Here is a 19,579-nt window from a genome sequence, read left to right as displayed (position 1 = left end):
ACCCTGCTCTAACAGTGAGGGTACCTAGGTGGTGGACTCCAGAGCATATCTGGTAAGTGCCCTACTCATTGTGCCAGGGGGCCAGGTCAGAGGGTAGGAGTGCTGGGCCCTGCCTCGCTGGACCCCCAACTGTGCCGTCCCACAGAACATTCAGGCTTGAGGCTGTGCCCTGGGCTCAGGAAGCCTCAGGATAAGGACAGTGGCACCTTACTTTAAGAGTTCTGGTGTCAAGACACCATCAAGGGCCCATTCACCTGCCGCTTCTGGACATCCCAGGATGTAGGAAACGGCATGTGGAGGCAAAGGGCTGCCCCTGGGTAGGGCATACAGCACAGACAGGATAGGGGCAGATGCTACTGTGTCCACGGGCAAGGCTCTATCGATGCGGCCTGGCCACCATAGCATGTGCACCCACCTGCCAGTGGTTCCTACTTGGCTTCAGTGCATCCCCCTGGAGCCTGCTGCAGCATAGACATCAGCTTCTGACCCACATGCATCACAAGGGTCTTGAAACCAGTTCCAACTCAGCCAGATCTGAACTAATACTTTACAAAGGGCTGGGGGGGAACAGAAACCTCAAGCCACCTGTGTACACAGTCCTATTTTACAAGGAACCAGGACAAGAGAGCCACGCAGGGCCTGGGTGCACCTGGAAACCCAGCCGGTGTGACATGCTCATTGCTGACCTGGCCCTGGACCACAAGGCTGAGGCTGGTGCTCTGAGGCCTGCACTTGGGGAAGGGCATTCCCAGGACTCCTTACACTTTTTTTTTTTTTTTGTAGAGACAGAGTTTCACTTTATGGCCCTTGGTAGAGTGCCGTGGCCTCACACAGCTCACAGCAACCTCCAACTCCTGGGCTTAAGAGATTCTCTTGCCTCAGCCTCCCGAGCAGCTGGGACTACAGGCGCCCGCCACAACACCCGGCTATTTGCCTCCTTACACTTTTAATGACAATAATGCAACAAAAACCTTTATATAAACAGTTTATTTACTCTAAACAGCAACACAGACAAAACGCCATATAAACACAAAGGAAGTGATGCGGAATCAGACGCTGGCTGGCTTTGGATCTGAGGCTCAAAAGCAATACAACCCAGATTCTGAAGAGAACGAAGGCGGAGGGAGGGACTAGTGTGATTTTGTTTTCCACGCAGCCAGCGGGAGGCCAAGTGCAGCCCTACAGGTGTGAAGCATGCCTGCACCAGAGAGGGAGCTAGCTCCAGGAACTTATCCAAGTATAAAAGTTTATCATTTTACAGCAGTTGAAATACTGACATCAATATTAAAATAAAAGCAAGTTTTACATAACAATCAAAAATACAAAAGACTGAAGGAAGAGACCCTGTATGAAAATCTGGGCAATTCAGCGAATCAAGAACTGTGTCCCCGTGGCGGCAATGGAAGATGGCACCCACCCAACCCTCCCCAGGTGACTAGTAATTGTACGGAGCAACTTTAGATTTCCAAAAATGTTGTAAACAAGTTCTTGCCAAACCAATCCCTTCCTTTTTGCGAAGCCACAGGCCGCTGCTTATGAGGGTGCGAACTTCTTAGCTTGTGCTCGAACCCTTTTCTCATACTCCACTCTGTTTTGGCTGAGGAGGTCAAAAGAGAATAGACACATTAGAAATGTGAGCAGTGGACCTGCACTAGCCAGAGGCCTCGCTCAGGAAGCTGGGGCCAGTGGCAGGAGCACCAACCATGACAGAAAGCAGCTGCCTAGGGAGTCGTGTATGACAGCAGAGCCCAAGGGCTGCTGAGACAGGATCAGCGGGCAGCAGGGAGCAAAGGAGGCCATGTCTGGTGGACACGGTGATAGAGGAAGGGACAGGAGCCTCTCAGACACAGTGACCCACTGGGCAACGAGGCAGCTCACGACCAGAGGAGCCCTATAACCTCTGCCGAGTCTGCGCTCTCAACTGGCCATCAGTGGTTTCTTCTGAGACACTGTTGACTTTAAAAACATCAATTGGCTGGGCTCACAGGTTTGAGACCAGCCTGAGCCAGAGAGACACCCTATCTCTAAAAATAGTCAGGTGTTGTGGTGGGTGCCTGTAGTCCCAGCTACTTGGGAGGCTGAGGGGAACAGAATCGTTTGAGCCTATGAGGTTGCTGTAAGCTATGATGCCACAGCACTCTGAGGGTGACAAAGTGAGAAAAAACAAACAAAAAAAATCAACTCCCAATTCCCAAACTAGAGGATTTCCCACTAAGCCTTCAGCCCCAGAGGCAAAGATGTGCAAGGCGGTTGAGTCAGGAGGTGCCCAGCCCGGGTTCGGCTGGTGTGGGGGCAACCCCTGCTGGCTGCCTGGGAATAAGACCAGAGCTGGACCTCAGTATGAGGCTCAGCCTGACAACAGCTGCCAGGGATGATGTGCAGAGCCCCAGTGGTGACTGGCTGGCACTACAGTAGGGGTGCAGCTCCTCAGTTGCACATTCATACAGCTCCGAGCAGGCCTAGCATGTCCATGCATGTGTGCAAAGTGCCTAAGAAGCCAACCTGCTCTCAACCAGAGCACTGCCCTCCCCTAGATGGCATACTATGGTCACCTGCTGCCCAGGCCCCGGGTCTACAAAGGCACCAGGGTTAAAGGACAAGAGGGTCAACCATGTAGACAGAAGGCTCTGGGGTGAAAGCAGACTCTGAAGGGCCTTGTCTGCCAGTACAGAGGAGTGAGGGCAGAACTGCGCACCAATCCTGGGACATGGGGTCAGGGCCACAGTGCCAGAGCCGCAGGTGAAGCCATGGGACCAGGGCACCACCCTGCACCAACCCACCCCAGACGCTGCTCCTAACCCCATGCGCAGCTCAGGCCACCAGGCAGGCCCAGGGCAGAGAAGCTCAGCTGGGCAGGCTCCAGAAGGAACCAGAGAAGTAGCCAAGCCCCATCTCTGCCCTTATAGAGTGTGGCCTAAGGACAGAGCACCTGCCAAGGCAGGAAGATGGCCCAGGCCTTTGGAAGTAGGAGGACAGAGGGACTGGTGCTCTTGAGCATGCTCCACAACAAGTACATTTAACACAGACATTTGTAGGAGAAAGAACATTTTGTCGAAGTGAAAACAAGTGGTGTAGTCCAGTAGGCATTGCGCCCAGGTGATGCAGGGCCGTGAAGTCATGTAGCTGGGACTTGCTGGTGCAGAACAGCTATTACAGCATGGCCTGAGGTCAGCAAAATGGAGACCAGAGCCACTGCGGCACACCTGACCCACTGGGCAACGAGGCAGCTCAGGACGGGGAGGGCCAGACAGGGGAGCACCTCTGCCTCAACGGGCACCTTGTGAGCACGCTGGCCAGGGGAAGTGGCTGTGGGAGCCAACTGTCTACAGGAGACCCTGCCACACTCTCCCCGTATGGAACAAATGTGCCTCCCACAATGATCAGTGCACAGCAGACAATAGCATAGGGAGGGAGTCCAGCCACTTCCCACTGGGCTCACTCTTCTTAGTTGGGCAGCCCAGCCAACGGAGCTAGGGCAAGGGGACTGATCAAAGTTGGCCCTCAGGGAAGCCGGGCTGAGGCCAGAGCTGCTCTACTTGGGCCACCAGGGAGGGCACCTTGTCAGCAGCTCAGCTGGGCCTGCACCTGAGGAGAAATGCATCTCCTATGATGACCACTCTTGCCTCAGCCCTCTTTCCTGACCAGTTCCAGTTAGGATGGGATCCTTGGAAGGCACAGGTCTCCGCTGACCAGGTGGGATGGACTGGGCCCATGGCCTGGTAGGCAAGCCTGGGAGTGGGGCAGCTGTCCAGCAAGCCCCTCTGGACCCTGACCATGTGGCACCCGAGACTGTCTCCAGAAAGCCCTCCAATCTGTTCCGTAGAGGAGCAGGGACCCATACTGGGTAGTTTCTTTTTTTTTTAGTCACTTTTCAGGATCTTATGATCTCACATATATCGTTTCTTTTCCTGCATTTTTTTTTTGCAGTTTTTGGCCAGAGCTGGGTTTGAACCCGCCACCTCCGGCATATGGGGCTGGCACCCTACTCCTTGAGCCACAGGTGCTGCCCCACTGGGTAGTTTCTGAATGCTGCAAATGGAGCATGGGGTCAGAACCCCCAACCTAGCTTTTGGTAGACCTATCAGACCAGGCTGGCAGGTAAGGCTAAGGGATCCAGACACTGCAGGTGTGGGGTTTCTGCTGGGGGGGCGGGGGGCTTATCCCTGGCACCAGGTTAACCATTCAAGTTCTGACTTATGTCAGGCTCTCTTCCTTGGCATGTGTGGGAGACATAGGACCAGAGGGACACCCTGGCCACAGCAGCACCTCCTAAGGGCCACATGAAGTTGCCACTTGAGCACCACTGAGCTGGGTTGGTTCTCACCTACCACAGGAGCAACAGGATGGGGGGAACAGGCCATGGGCAGTAATGGGAGAGATATGGTTCACGGGACATGCCCCTTAGCGTGGCTTCCCACCCTGGTGCTCAGGCGCCTTCCCCCCGAAGCTGACTATAGCTCACCAAAACACAGGATCAGACTGGCCATAGCACACCTGGACAGTGGCCATGAGAGCCCACATCACCTTCCCTCTTGCCCACAGCAACCCCTGTGCACAACACCCACTTGCCCAGCCCTGAATTTTCCTTCTACAGGGCCACCCTGTAGCCACATAAGCTTGTTTTTCCCTCCCCCAGTGGCCTACATAGGACCAGTTGCTACTAACCAGTAAATTGTGTAGGCCTCTGCTTGAGCTGGGTCTTGGATATTTGGTTCATTTAGAAGTTCCTGTATTCCTAATAAGATCTGCACGAGAGACAGACACACACAAAATTGGTGTCAGCAGCATGATGGGGGCTCCTCAAGACATCAACCTTGGCTGTGGAGGCTTCCAACCCACCTTCCCTCCAGGGGCCTGTGGGGCCCATACCTGTTTAATCGTGATGGCTGGCCTCCAGTCCTTGTCCTCCTCTAGGATGGACAGGCACACTGTGCCTGAAGGGTACACGTTCGGGTGAAATAATGGTGGTTCAAATTTACCTGGAGGATGAGGAAAGAAAATGCTTTTGGGGGGCAATGCAGCCCTATACAGTAACATCCCCCTCAAGTCACCCCATCCCCATGCTGGGGCACCTGGCAGGCAGCCAGGTATATGACTAAGAACTTAAAAAAAAAAGAAATTGTAGTCACAAGGTAACATGAAGCAGAACAAGCACACACTGTGTCACAGTGGGGAACAAAGTCTGAGACGCACAACAGGCCTAGGTGAGACATAAGGCCATGTCCCTTTCCAGCATAGCCAGGTGGCCAGAGGACAGAGACCACACCGGGTGGCCAGTGACACTTGTGGCTGCTCCTGTATCCCTCCCAGCTAACTGGGTCCAGGGAGGATGGGCAGCAGAGCCATGCAGGGGACCCTGGAGACAAAGCCAGGGCAGCAGTGCCAAGACCCTTCCAAAGGAGCTGGTGTCTGAGGCAGACCATTCCATCCCCCAAACCACAGGCTTCTAAGATTCTGGATTCTTTATGAAAGAGCAGAAAAACTGCCATCAGCAATCCCACTCAGGGACTATCACCACAGCTGGTATTTTAGGACACTTCTTTTATCTGGACACTTCTCCTTTCTCTTTATTTATATTTTGTTTTGAGACAAGAGTCTCATTTTGTCACTCTGGATAGTGTCGTGGCATCACAGCTCATAGCAACTTCCAACTCTTGGGTTTGAGTGATCCTCCTGCCTAAGCCTCCCAAGTAGCTGGGACTACAGGCACTTGCCACAACACCCAGCTATTTTTAGAGTTGGGGGTGTTGCTCAGGTTGGTCTCAAATTCCTGAGCTCAAGTGATCCACCTGCCTCAGCCTCCCAGAGTGCTAGGATTACAGGTGTGAGCCACCTCACCTGGCCCTTTCTCTTTATTTATAATCATCACACTTAGAAAAGCACAGCAAGTCCAGCGTAGCTGGATGAATCATCAAGCACACCCACTGACACACATAGCTCCCAGATGGACACAGCGCCCACTGCCAGCACTGTATGTGACTGCCAGGACTTTACACACCACGGCACTGTCCACAAGGTATTCCTTTTTCTGACAAGGCCACGTGAGTCCATGGTGAGGGATGACCATGGTTTGTCCACTGTCCTGTAGGGACTCACAGGGGAATGACCCCTGAATGGGAACTCTGCATACATGTGTGTTTCCATGCGAATATGCTGGGTTGTGAGGCATCACTGTTAAATATAAGCTGTCACTGCCAGTTTCCAGGCCTGTAAGCTCCTGCTACCTCCCAGTTTCATTGACAGCAGGTGGGGCCAGCCATGAATTTTAGTGGTATTTTAGGTGTCCCATGGCTGCCTGTGGGTCCAGCTGTGTCTCTTGGTGACTGCTGAGTGTGGGTTCCTCCATGCACTGCCAGTCCCAGGCTGCTCCCCTGGAGAGAGCTTGTCTAGGTCCCCTGCCCATCTTTCCTCTGGCTTGCACAAGCTCTTTATGTATCCCAAAGTCCTCTGTCAGCTGTATGTCTTGCAAATGCCTTTTCCCACTCTGGGCTTGCTTTTTTGTTTTCATTATATCCTCTGGTGAACACAAGTACCTAATTCTAATTAACTGTCATTTATCAATCTTGTTTCTTCTGCTAACAACCCCCACACAGGAAAGTGTACAGCCCACCCCTGCCCGGCCACTCGCTGGCTTCCCTCCAAATGCAGTTGTCACCTCTTGACTTCTAAGTTTCTGGATCTGCTATGCACTCAGGCTCTGTACGCTAGTTCCCATTCTTCTATTCCCGACATGTGGGGTGTGTCCAGCTCTTGGCTATCACAAATGGGGCTGCCACAAGCACACCTGTGTCTTTGTTGGACACACGTGAGTCCGAGTGTTTATTCACTACAGAACTTCTAGGTCCTGCAGTAGACATAAATTATAAGCATTAAGTTTACTTCAGCAGACAGCTTTCCAAAGACAAGGGTCCCAAACTTACACTCTCCAGTAAGTGTGAGTACACTGCCCTACACTGTCTGCTCCTGTGCAGTGTATGAGGGTCCTGCTGGGGCGCCTCCATTCCCTGGTGATGAAGTCAGATGTCCTTCCCTATCCTTAACAGCCAGGTGGACAGGGAAGGACTGTTTGGTGTCATGGTAGTTAGTCTTTTCTTTATAGATTCTCAGGAGCTCTTGGTAAGTCAAGGGAAGTGCTGAGACACACACATATGTCCCTTTCCTCTTTCCCTCTCACAGGTACCTTTTGATGAAAATATATCCTTCCCTTCAATGTAGTTCAAATGGTCAATTGCACCCTATGGTTAGCACTTTCTGTTTTCCTTGGTTAGGAAATCAATGCATATCCCGAGGAGGATTCTTCCTGAGTGTTCTTCCAAAAGTTCACCGTTCCTCTTCCCAGTGGGCACCAAGGTCCATCCAGAAGGCAACTATCTATGGTGGGAAGAGACTAAGTTTTCTCTTCTTCCATGGGGATATCCCACTGGACCAGTCCTATCACATCCATGCCACTGCACATGCACAGCCCTTCTGGATGCTTTGTTTTGCAGGCCGCCTCCGTCTCCACACCAACCCCAGAGTGTCTCAATCACCAAGTCCCACCCCACTCATGGTTTGGGCTCTCTTCCTGGGCCGTAGCTGGCCTTGCCCTTTGCACTGCCACACAGAGTAGCATCTGAATCTCTCCGAGCCTGCTTGACTGACTCAGGACCTGTGGATGAGCTCGGAGAACCGACATATGTACAATGCTCCATCTTCCAAATGGCATGCGGCAAGCTTGGGCTGGCACTGACTTCTATCAGAAATGTTCCTGTTTCCAATATAGAGCCCTTGAACTAATCTTTTGTTGGATTTATTCCAAGAGATATGATGCTATTGTAAATAGTTTCAAAACTTTCCTTTATTGAAATGATATGAAAATAGTTCTGTATATTCACTTCTCATACGTGTATAGTACCTTAAGGGATGGTGTGTCTGCACAGGCCTACCTTTCACAACAGTCCGAGAGGTTTCTTTCCCTTGCCTTGCTGAACTTGCTTGGATTCCAGTCACTAAGCAGAAGCAGTGAAAGCAGATTTGCTTGTCCCATTCTTACATTTTCCTCTTAATTAAAGCAATACCTCTATGTAGCAAAAAAAATTCAAACAGCAAAGGGCAGCTAACAGTGAAACCCGTCTCCATCATAGTGTTATCCAACTGACAGATTTTCACCTTCTGGGAACTGCCACCACAGTGGAAACATCTTTCTGCTGTGACCCACCAATCAGCTCAGTAAGGAATCACACTCAGCCTTGGCCTCACCCAGGCCAGGTGCTCTTCCTGGTACATGGCACATGTTGACTAGTTATCTAACCACTGTTGTTGATTTCTGGCCCCTCCTGAGTTTTCCTAAATTGCATTCAGACCATTATTCAGCTGCAGCCACTATTCCAAACATGGCCTCAGCCCTTCCCTGCCACCACCTCTGAGGGTGCAGATGCAGCCACAAATTGGATATGAAGTTTAACACAGGACTAGAAGGGAGGTAACAGGTCAGGGCAAAACCACCCTCAGACGGTGACAACAGTGGTCCTTTTGCACATTTTTCCTGTCCAGGGCTGTGGTATTGTGGGTACTAGGTCCATGGTTTCATCATCAACCACCACTAAAGGTCCAGGCAGCCTTGGCCTGGAATCCTCTTGGGGCTCAGCTAGGATCCAAGACTGAGCCTATTGATTATAAGCACCACCCACCTCCCCAGGGCTGGCAACAGACTCAAACCTTCAACCTGAAGTAGGAGTAAGGATTGAGGCTAGGATGCAAGGCCAGTTATCTCCTCCCAGCACTACTTGTGCCTCTCCAGAGTAGTGACACAGCCAGAATGCCCAACTGTGCTGTTACTTACATTTTGGAGGTGAGGAGGGGTAATCATCTTTGAAGAGCATCCGCAGCTTGAACAAACCTCCTTCCCACGGAGTCTGCGGGAGAAGAAACTGTGATGAAGCATGCCATTTGCCCGCTGCAAGCCTGCGAGAAAAGGACTCGCTTTTGCTTCATGATACCCAGGGCCACCAGGATGCTGGGGAGCCTTCTCAAATGCCTTGTAGTCCAGAGTGCCCCTCAGGGAGGCATTGCCAGAAAGTGAGCTGCCAGAAAGAGCCCTCCTAGAGCAGGAGTTGGCTTCACAGATAGGTCGGTCTCTGAGAGGGTGGGACACACAGGGGAGAGCTGTCATGCTCCTCTTACCCAGGGACATTCTGACAGCCCCGGCCCTCTGGCCTGGACCTCTGCTGCTCCACAATCTGACACCTCTTCCAATGTCCCCCAAGGGAAGGGGACAGCAATGGTGCATCTGCCTCACCCTAACACAAGGGGCAGGGCCCTCAACAGAGGCCCCAAACAGATGACAAACCCAAACCACATGTGAGAACAAGTGGTGCTGTCTGGGTGCCAGGCATAACCCAGGCGCCTTTTTCAAAGGTCAGCAAGGAAGAGCTGTCCTGTCTGGAGACAATGCCTGTATGTGAAGGATGCCTGGGCCCTGAAGCAGGGTCCAAGGTGGCCACAGTGGCCTGTGCCTAGCAGGCTCTCCAGAACATCTTTCTGCTCAGGCTGGTTCAACCACACACCCAGCTCCATGAGCCTCAGCATGGCACGAACCTCCTGACCAAGAAGATACCCACTTCAGGTTGCTGCCCATGCCCTGCCATGGATCTGTGCTCCCAACCACACACCAGGGTCTTGCCTGCCCTGCCTCCTTCTTGGTTAAAACTGTCTCCCCCCCACCCCCACCCCACGGAATTACAGTTGTCACCTCAACCCTACCAGTACCTTCTGACCTCATGTTCCCTGGGGTGGGGTCAAAGCTGAGGATTGGCTGTGACTGCAGCCCCTGATAAATGTGTCATAAACGAGCGGCATCTGAATCTCTCCCCATAGTTCTGCCTTCTGAATCTTCTGTTAACCACCAACAAGTGGGAGTGGTGGCCCTTACCCCCTTCTTTCCTGGAATGGCGCACTCCCAGTTCATGAGGTTCATTGTGCCATCGGGATTTTTTGTCGGGACAGCCACAAAACCCTGAGAGAAAACAACCAAAAAAGCACATCAGCCCTAGGGCATCTTGTTCACTTGAGCCCAGAGAACAAGCCTATTCAGCAGGGCCTGCCACTTTCAATGTGGGGTGACCATCCACTCTGCTGCACACAGAAACAACGCTCTCCTTACAAAAGGGTGGTCTTTTCTCCAAGCTTTCCTCTCCTGGGCCAGTCTGCTGAGGGCGATCCCCGACATATTTAAAGTCCCTGGAACAGACAAGAGGCAGAGCATGGGGTTAGAGGCACACACACCTTGGGTCCTTCTGCCCACTCAGGCTCACATCTGGCCTGAGCAGGTGGCTTGTTTCCCACGAAGGCTCCAGACCAGTAAAGACCATCCTCCTAGCTGCTGCTCTGCCTATGGGGAGCCTAGGCTGGTGTTGCACCCCATGGGGCTCACCAGGGAAGATACCAGAGGCAACCTCCCAGAACACCCTGGGGGTTAGGTGGGATGCCTCCCCTGTACCCCACCCCACGGCTCTGCAACACACATTGTGGCCCCTGATCTAGTGAGGAGACAGAGAGGCCCGGTCATAGTTGCTAGGCACAGACCTGCAGTAGCCTTTTTCCACACACTAGGCTTGGGTTAGAGTGAGTGACTCTGCAGGAAAGGCAGGGACATTTGGAGCACTGGCTCGAAACCAGGGAGGGCAGGAGATGTGGTGTCCCCAGCTTAGAATTGGGGCTCACAGCTTAGTTTCAGTTCTGGCCAGGAAGGAAACCAAGTTATAAGAACTGCAGCATGGTGGCTCATGCCTGTAATCCTATCACTCTGGGAGGCTGAGGTGAGTGGATTGCTTGAGCTCACAAGTTTGAGACCAGCCTGAGCAAGAATGAGACCCTAGCTTTAAAAAACAGATGGGCATTACGCGGGCACCTGTAGTCCCAGCTACTCGGGAGGCTGAGGCAAGAGGATCGATCACTTGAGCCTAGGAATTTGAGGTTGTTGTGAGGTAGGACACCACAGCATTCTACACAGGTGAACAAACTGAGATTCTGTCTCAAAAACAAAAAAAGAAACACAAGGTGCAGGAGAGTTAAATCTCCTAGGGACACACCTTATGACTTTAGGGGGCAGTCGGGTCCTTCAGGGAAGGCTGCTCAGACTCAGAGACTGCAATGGTGCTGGGCTCCAGTTCACACAGGCAAGGGAGCAGGTCCAAAGCCCCCAGGAAGGTAGGTAGGGGCCAGGGACCTCCACCCTACCCAGCTGCCACCCACACCCTTCACCAATGAGAAATGGTGCTTAGGTGACAAAACTTGCCAGATAATTCAAACCTAAGTGTGTGTGCTGGTCTTCAAAGTCTGTGGAACCTCTGAAGATGCCGCAAAGCAAATGTTTAAATATCAAACAAGGCTTTAAAGCAGTGGTTCTTAACCTTTCTAATGCTGCGACCCTTTAATATAGTTCCTGTGGGTAGTGACCCTCAGGTTGAGAACTGCTGCTTTAAAGCCTGGTGTGATGACCCACGTCTGTATGGAAGGATCGCTTGAGCTCAGGAGTTCGAGACCAGCCTGAGCAAGAGCAAGACCCCGTCTCTACCAAAAATAGAAAAACTAGCCAGGGATTGTGGCAGGCACCTGTAGTCCCAGCTACTCAGGATGCTAAGGCAGGAGGATCTCTTGAGCCCAAGAGCTTGAGGTTGCTGTGAGCTAGGCTGAGACCATGGCACTCTACCCACAGTAACTGAGTCTCAAAAACAAAAACAAGGCTTTAACAAGACAAGCAACTATTTCTCTGAAGTGGGTGACAGCAGCCCTCCCAGCCTTTCAGGTTCACATCCAGGGTCCTGGATGATGGGCCTCCTTTCTGTGTCTCACAACAGAAGGGAGAATTCTTCTCACAACAGAAGCCTAATACCCAAGCACAACCCTGGGACTCTCTGAAACCAACATACACGAGGATCCTCCATGAGGTTTCTGAGGAAGCAGGGCCAGCACGAGGGTGGCTGCATTCTGAGCCCCTGAGCATCTCCTGACAGTGGTGACACCTCCACTGAGCCTCACGAAACTGCGTCTTCCACCCAGTGGAAGACAGACAAAGCTTACCAGCCCTGCATAGCAGGCCCCACAGTGTGTGCTGTGTCTCTTGTCACCCCCAGCAGCACCTGGCATGCGTCATAAGTGCACTCAGCCCCCAGCAGGACCAATGAGTCAGAAATTGAGGGGAGATGCTAGGGTCTTGGGCGAGACTAGGATGATTCTTTTTCCTAAGAAGTCAGCAAAGCAGGAAGGGATTGGGATCACCATCGAAGAAACCTCAGGCTGTCCCTAGTGCCATCCCAAGAGCCCTGGGATGAGGTGACTACAAGCCACTAGACCACTGATCAGACATGTGCATTTCCAACAAGCATGGATGCTCACTTCACCCTAAGGGAAGGATGCAGAGTCAGGGTGGCACGTGGCAGAGGGACCTCAGCTCCAGTGATCTGACCTCTGACCACACAGTGAGCAATTACAGGTTCCTATCTCAAGGCTGAGTCTAAGATAACACCAAGCTTAACCCCAAACTAGAATTTTCCTTCTCTGGGCACAGATTCCAGAGCTGTGGTGTACCTGCTCCCTCCTCATCAGGGTGATGCACTGTCCAAGAAAGGATGACCACTAAGGTTCATGCCTTTTGGAACACCCAATCCTTCCCCAAAGTTCCCTGCATATCCTCCTAGGCAGGAGGAGCCTGAGGACATGAGCTTCTGGGCATGGAAGTGTGGGGACTGAGTGAGAAAGTGGGAGGGTGGTCAGATGGGAATCTGCTGGGAAGAGCAGTACAGCTAACCAGCCTGGTCCAGGAGCAGAAGGGCCCAAAGCAGGGCAGACCCAAGGGGAGGGCTGCAGTGGGAGCATAGGCCAGCGTGTTCTGAAGACTGTCTCCGGACTAAGAGATGAATGGCAGGCACCCAGGATCTAAAACTCTTCTTTTCCAAGAAGGGCTCCCCTCTATCTGACTCCAGGCTCAGCACATTCTAGCTTCCCAGGGCAGGCTTGCTCCTCACCCTGCCCAGTACAAAGCAGCCTGCTAAGTGACAGTTTCATTGAGGCATAAAGTCCCCAGAATCTAAGTGGGACTACACATCAAAACAGGTCCTTGAAGCCCCAGGCCAGCACTTCAGACACTGAAAAGCCACAGGCAAAGCTCACAGCATTCCCGAGTGCAAGGTTGCAGGAACCCTGCCACGGGCCACCTCTTCTAGCACCTGGCTGTTCTCAAGTATGACAGGAGCACCTCCTGCCAAGGCCTGTCTGCTTCTTAAACATCCTCTAACCCAAAGCATCCCTGTGCTGGTCTTACAGAAGACATTGCGTGGTCAGAGCAAAGAGTCACAGGTGTATCCCAATGCTGTCCTAGTCAGTAGCCCAGAGCCCAGGACCTTCCCTCACAGATCCCCAGCATCCAGGAGAAAGCAGCCAGATTAAAGCAGCAGATTTAATCTGTTACAATTAAATCACAATACAGAACCACTCATTCAAAACCCCACTTAAAATCAAATTTCCCTCCCCCAAATTAACAGAGTCTTAAGAAGCAGCTGAGTGTCATTAGACACTTCAGAGGAGAAAAGTTTTGTCACATAAAAACAAAATAACCCTAAACTATTAGAGACAAGCAAAGCACAAACATTCGCAGGGTAACAGGAGGTCGGCAAGGTGCTGTACTTTAACCTTAACAAGCACAGATTTACTAGCTGTATGAGTGCAGGAAAGGTGCTCATCTTTCCAGACCTCAAATTACTCATTTGTAAAATGGGGGATAACACTGTAACAAGTTTGGAGAAGCAGCCTCCACCGACATGCAAACTCTCCCAAACTTGGGAAGGTAACGCTTCTACAAGCTCTAAACACTGCATTCAGAAGCCCCTCACTTGGTTGCACCTGACCTCTGTTTCAGGACCCCAGGCTGTTTCTGAAGCAAGGTCCCAAACCCTGAGACACATCAAAGGTATGACAGTAACCAACCATCCCAAACCTACGAAGGGGAACTCTCTGTAAGCAATCAGGACAAACTTAGGATCCATCCTTTTCTGTTGGATAGATCCTGTATCCAAAGACAACATTTCCTTACAAGCAAGAAATATTTGGTGTAGAATCTATAAAAGGAAACAAACAACCCCCATCCCCCAAAAGACAGTTACTTCGCAAACTGAATAATTAAACATACTTTCAAGTTACACAAACCAAACCAGTTAATACTGCTACTTAGGAGTGATTGCAGGCCACGACTACAAGCTTTAATCATTCCTTTACTTTCCTCCTACTCGCGTAACTACCAGGTCCTACTACCATTCAACTGGTACAAAGTAATCCCCCAAAGAGAACACCCCTCTCCCTCTGGAGAGGCGCCGAAGCTCAGGGTCCCACCAACCGCGAGAGGAACGTCGTTAGAGACGCAAGGAAACTTGGAGCTGTTTTGACTCCCAAGACATCAAAAACAAACCCACGCATCTGCCCCTACCCCCACAAGCCCGCATTCTGCAACCCAAGACCTCCAGCTCGTCCAGCTGTTCGCTCTGTCCTGAGCTGGAAGGCGGCCCAGCTGGGGTGCAGACCGCGACCCCGGAAACGGACGCCCCTCGGCGAGGGAGGCCCGCTCCCTGCGCGGCAGCTGCGCGCAGTTCTCCTGCCCGGCGCGACGAAGCGCACCTCGGGGGCGCAGCCGAGCCCGGCGCGGAGAACGGGTGCGTCCGTCCCCTGGGAGAGCGCGCGGACTCGACGAGCGCGGCCAGGGCCTGCGCCCGGCCCGAAGGCCTACGGCGGGCCCGACTCGGCTGCCCCCGCAGAGCGACAGAGCGGACAAGCCGGTGCCTTCGCGGCCCATGGGGAAGCCCGGCCCGGTGGGGCGGGGCGCGGGCGGCGGAAGCCCAGCCCCTGCCCGGCCCGCGCTCACCTCGGGCGGCCGCGGCCCCGGCGAGAGTCGCGGACAGACGGAGGGCCGAGCGGGACAGCGGGGCGGCGGCGGTGCTTCCCTTTGTCTCGGGACTTCCCTCCGGAGCCCGCTCCGCGCGCAGCCCGAGAGCTCCGAGGACCCCGGCGCGGGCGGGGCACGCGGGGCGGGGCCTGCCGCGAGGCTGCCTGCCGCGCGCCGGTCCCGCGTGCAGCTGTCAATGTCCCGCATCTTGCACCTCCGGCGCCACCGCACGACCCCTGCTGTCCACTCCTCGCCGCGGTGCGCCTGCGCCCCGGGCTCGGGGCGGGAGCCAGGTCCCGGGGGGCGAATTTCCAGTAAGGCGCTGTCCTGGACACCTGCGCCCTTAAAGGAGCCGCGTCCCTGAAGTGAGGGAGCGTCTACAAACTCCCCTTCGAGGTGCGCGCGTCCACTCGAGGACACTCCGGAGAGCAGTGGGAGAAAAGGGAGGCCGAGATCTTCAAGGGCTCCCCGGATGCCCGGCGGGCACCTCTTCGGGCACAGGTCCCGTAGGTCTCCTGGGCGTCAAAGCCCAGGGCTGGGGGGGCAAAACCCACTGAGGCCTAAAGACATCCTGAAGCGTCGCAGGACGGTGACAAACCCCAGAGTTCAGCGCCCTGTGAAGCCTCTTGCAATTGGCCAGTTCGGGGCCGTGGGTGGGGCATCCTTCGAGTCCGCCCAATGAGCTGACCCCGTACAAAAGGCCTTGTGCGCCCACGACCGACGGGAGGAGAAGTGTGGATGCTCCCTAACCCCGGCGCGGGCCCGAGGTGGGGGATGGGAGCAGGGCCTCCCAGCTGTGGGGGAGGGGCGCCGCACCGGTGGTCTTCCGCTGCCACTCCGCGGAATCTCAGCATTGGAACGCAAAAGCTCATGGGACATCCTGTTGTCTACGCGCGGCTTGTCTCTCTCCCCTCCCGGCTCGGCCATCCCCGTTGGGCCACCGCGCGCGCCCCTAACTCCCCTGGGAGCCGATTTTGCTGCCTACGCTCCCATTTCACAGATGAGGAGAGGGCGCCTTCCCAGGTCTGCCTGTCTCCCAGCGGTCAACCTGGTTCGCGTGTCGCTGTGCTGGTCGGGCGCTTTTGGAATCTGGCGGTGACAGGTGTCCTGATCCCCCGACCCGGGTCAGCTCTGGGGACGCGCCGGGGGGCGCTAGTGGGACAGCCTAGACCGCTAAGGGGAGGCGGGCAAGCTTCCAAGGAGGTGTGCTCTCTGGACACCCGGAAGCGACTTGCTTGCATTCATTCATTCACTCACTCATTTACTCCTTTCCTCCCTCCCTCTTCCTGAGTTCTGGGTCCCTTGCCCCATCACCCACATCTGGTCCTGTGCTCTCAGTGGATGAAACCCACCTGTTCCCAGCCACCCTCTTATGCCAGAAGAGCCGTGATGTGTGTTGTGGGTCTCTGCTGGGCTGGCCAGAGAGTTCTGCCCAGCCCACTTCCCCTGTTTGCACTGGCTTAGAGAAAGTTGACTGTCAAAGTAGGAGTCCAGGTGGTAGAGGCCCCCTGGCTTCCACCTTGAGCAGAGGTGGACATTCCAAGTCTTTCCCAGACATAAGATCCAAGTGGCTGTCCATTCCTGGGTCCCATAGTGACCCAGCATGGGTCTGGCCTGTGTACTGCACCCTCAGGGGTCTGAGATCATAAGTAACTTGTCTGAGACACCCATTCTCTGGGCCCCAGTTCTCAGAGGTCCTGGGAATCTGTGTTTTGATTAAGTGCCCCAGGTGTCTGGGTGCCACTGCGTTGGGCTTTCTGGTGATATGCACAGGCCTAAGCCTCCTCGATGCCATCATTCTGGAGAGAATATTTGCACAGGGTTGTGTGATCAGCAAATAGCCATGTGCAACAGGTGGTGGCCATTGCTGGAGGAAAGCAGAGAGCCTGGAGCCTGTGTGGACCCAGCTCCATTCTTGGGCTGACAGAGGCACAGCTGGCCAGGGTTGGTGAGGGGGTGCCTTGGAAAGGTAATAAAGGGTGCAGTTTGGGGAGGCAGATCTGATGTGGTGTGTGGTTCTGGAGGGCCTGGGGTGTCCAGCATAAGGCCTGGGCCTGATCCCATGGGCTCTGGGGAGCCACAGAAGGCTGTGGAACAGGAAAAGCAAGACAAGACCCTGGTTCCCTCTCTGTACCTTCAGCCTGGTTGCTGAGTTTCAGCCAGCATAGAATTCCTGTCCTGGTGGAAAGTGCTCTGAGGCAGTTGGTGGGAGGGGAGGTTGTTTAGGTGGAGCATGGGTTGGGTGGAAGAGGTGGCTTGATTGAGTCTGTGGGTACAAAGGAGAGCCTGAGGCTTGGAGAGGGTTCTGGGGTACTGTAAGGAGGCTTAGGCCTGTGCATATCACCAGAAAGCCCAACGCAGTGGCACCCAGACACCTGGGGCACTTAATCAAAACACAGATTCCCAGGATGGGTGTCTCAGACAAGTTACTTATGATCTCAGACTCCTGAGGGTGCAGTACCCAACCTTACCTGCTGGGTTTTTCAGCCTTGCAGGTTCTCCTTTGTTAAAAGGTGTGGGGGAAGAAGGGGACAGGATATCAATGTGCAGACGCCTTGAATATAAAACCCCAGAGAAGTTTCTGGCTGACTGAGGCAGGCCATGTGCACACCCTTGACGTCTTTCCTTTGGAAGGGGAAAGTAAATATGATTAGGAACTGCCTGGGCTAGGGTGAGAGTGCCAGGCCATGTCTGCTGGGGGCCAGGCTCTGGGCACGCAGGTTTGAAGTGAGATTGGTTTTAAGAAAGGAAGATCCACATGCAAAAGAAGGAGGTTGGACCCTTACCTCAGACCATATACAAAACTAGCTCAAAATGCATCAAAGACCTAAACAAAAGAGCCAAAACTCTAAAACTCTTAGAAGTAAACAGGGGGAAAGCTTCTTGGCATTGGATCAGGCAATTAGGACACCAAAAGCATAGGCAACAAAAACAAAATTACATACATTGGATGTTGCTGAGCTGAAAAAGTTGTGTGTGTCAAAAGAGCTCCTATCTGTACTCCTACCACTCTGGAAGGTCAAGGTGGGTGGATCACCTGAGGTCAGGAGTTTGAGTCCAGCTTGAGCAAGAGAGAGACCCTGTCTCTACTAAAAATAGAAAAAAAAAAAAAAGTGAAAACCCACAGATGGGAGAAAATGTTTACAAGTCCATATCTGATAAGGAGTTAATTTCCAGACTATGTGGAGAAAATCTGGAAGTCAATTGCAACAACAAAGTGTCTCTCTCCTCCATCCTGGGCTTCCTCCTAAACTGAGGAAGCACCCCTGACCCTCTGAGGGTCACCACCATCTGCAGTCTGGCTCAGCCAGGCTAAGGCATTCAGAAGATAGGACTGACCTGTAAGATTCCCTTCAGGCTCTCTGAGGGAACCTGTCACCCCAGAGGGCTGATTCTTTAGCCTGTGGCCGAGTGGGCACTGCAGGAAGGCTGCCTCCTAGTTCCAAACTGGGAGGCTGGGCAGGTGAGGGTAACGTCCACTGCCTCCCACAGGGGATGGGGTGGTGACAACCCTCTGTGAGCTTCTGACGTGAATGGTGGTCACCAGGATGTTGGTCTCTATTCAGGAGAACAGGGGTTGGAGCAAAGTCTGGGGTCGTCTGTATACCTGGGCCATGACCTGCAGCTGTGATCACTTCTCGTTTCCCCCCGAAGAGAAGGGGCCTCATTTGATGTCGGTCATACTAACCATCAAGGCGCCACAGTCGCCAAAGAGGCGGGGCAGGCAGGCACTCAGAATCCTGCGCGGAACTGGCATCCAGCGGCGCGTCCCCAACACCTGCTGGCAGAGAGCGGGCGCTCTACATCACCACCCCCGGCACTGTGGAGAGCAAAATGTGTATCTGGTGGGTTGCGACCTCCCCACTCACTCCTGCGCGGAGAAAGCACGGCACGCGACCCCGGGAGCAGACTGCAAAGCCACAGACCCGGTGGCCTGCGTTCTGCTCCTTTCCAGCCCCTTCGAACTTCCGGTCCTGCCCTACGCGGACACTTGTCTCTCCATCCCGCGCTGCCGTCTCTGTGGCTCTGACGCTCGTTAGGCTGCAGCCCTCGGACCGATGCGCAGCTGCGTGGGCCCTTGCCTAGCCCAGGCCTTCTCTGCTCCCCAGCCCGCCTGTTGCTTCCTGCCTGCTGGCCTTCGCTCGCTCTCTCCTCCGGCACGGCAGCCAGGTGGCTTCTTCCCGCCCCCCTCTAAATCGCAGTCCCCTCTCGACTTCCCTAGCACAGTGAAGGCCTGTGTGGCGCGGTCACCGCCCCTTCCATCTAGTGCTCCGATGCTCTACTAGGGTGTCTGTTTCCCAGTAGGCTGCAAGCCTCCGTGTGGAAACTGTTCCCAGGCGGGGAGGTAGCACACAGCATGCCAGGCGGAGAATGCGGGAAGTCGGCGCTTACCTGGCACTCGCGACTCTAGTTTGGCGCGGGACCCCTTGAGCCCATAAGCCCGTGCACCCTTGGCCGCCTGGTGGCAGCAAACGCCGGCCCGCCAGTCCTCGGACAGCTTCCACCTCGCCGGCAGCGCCTGGCAAGTCAGGTGCACTCGGCTCTCGCCACACAGTTGTGCCTCGGCACGTGCCGCCCCGCCCTTCATGACAGCCATTTGCTCACTTGCTCATTTGGGGTAGAGAAGTGTACGTTAAAAAGGACTTTATATTACAGCTTTATATGGAC

The 19,579-nt window shown here is 54.0% G+C and overlaps 1 protein-coding gene across 4 annotated transcripts; it reads right to left on the bottom strand.

Moving 5' to 3' along the window:
* Positions 1-971: 971 nt before the first annotated feature.
* Positions 972-18,618, bottom strand: UBE2I (ubiquitin conjugating enzyme E2 I). Of its 4 annotated transcripts, none has more exons than XM_053557286.1 (7): positions 18,600-18,618; positions 10,142-10,218; positions 9,911-9,994; positions 8,822-8,894; positions 4,870-4,979; positions 4,666-4,745; positions 972-1,597 (listed from the first exon to the last, which is right to left on the bottom strand). In XM_053557286.1, exons 2-7 carry the CDS (start codon positions 10,205-10,207, stop codon positions 1,534-1,536), a joined length of 477 nt encoding a protein of 158 aa, XP_053413261.1. In that variant the 5' UTR covers positions 10,208-10,218; positions 18,600-18,618; the 3' UTR covers positions 972-1,533. The 4 variants fall into 4 exon arrangements, with proteins under 4 accessions (XP_053413261.1, XP_053413260.1, XP_053413259.1 ...); XM_053557285.1 differs by lacking the exon at positions 18,600-18,618 and adding an exon at positions 14,891-15,032; XM_053557284.1 differs by lacking the exon at positions 18,600-18,618 and adding an exon at positions 14,647-14,794.
* Positions 18,619-19,579: the final 961 nt, after the last annotated feature.

This window comes from Nycticebus coucang, chromosome 12 (genome assembly GCF_027406575.1).
Source record: "Nycticebus coucang isolate mNycCou1 chromosome 12, mNycCou1.pri, whole genome shotgun sequence".
In the NCBI taxonomy this organism is placed as follows: domain Eukaryota; kingdom Metazoa; phylum Chordata; class Mammalia; order Primates; family Lorisidae; genus Nycticebus; species Nycticebus coucang.
This window is presented reverse-complemented; position numbering and strand designations above follow the sequence as displayed.

What these genes read in the sequence shown, in the direction of transcription:
- UBE2I (XM_053557286.1), bottom strand. Translation starts at nt 10,207, where the DNA reads ATGTCGGGGATCGCCCTCAGCAGACTGGCCCAGGAGAGGAAAGCTTGG. An exon ending in CAGCCATCACGATTAAACAG is followed by an intron (nt 4,746 to 4,869) that starts GTATGGGCCCCA and finishes TCTCTCGTGCAG; the next exon opens with ATCTTATTAGGAATACAGGA. An exon ending in GAGGCCTACACAATTTACTG is followed by an intron (nt 1,598 to 4,665) that starts GTTAGTAGCAAC and finishes TGACCTCCTCAG; the next exon opens with CCAAAACAGAGTGGAGTATG.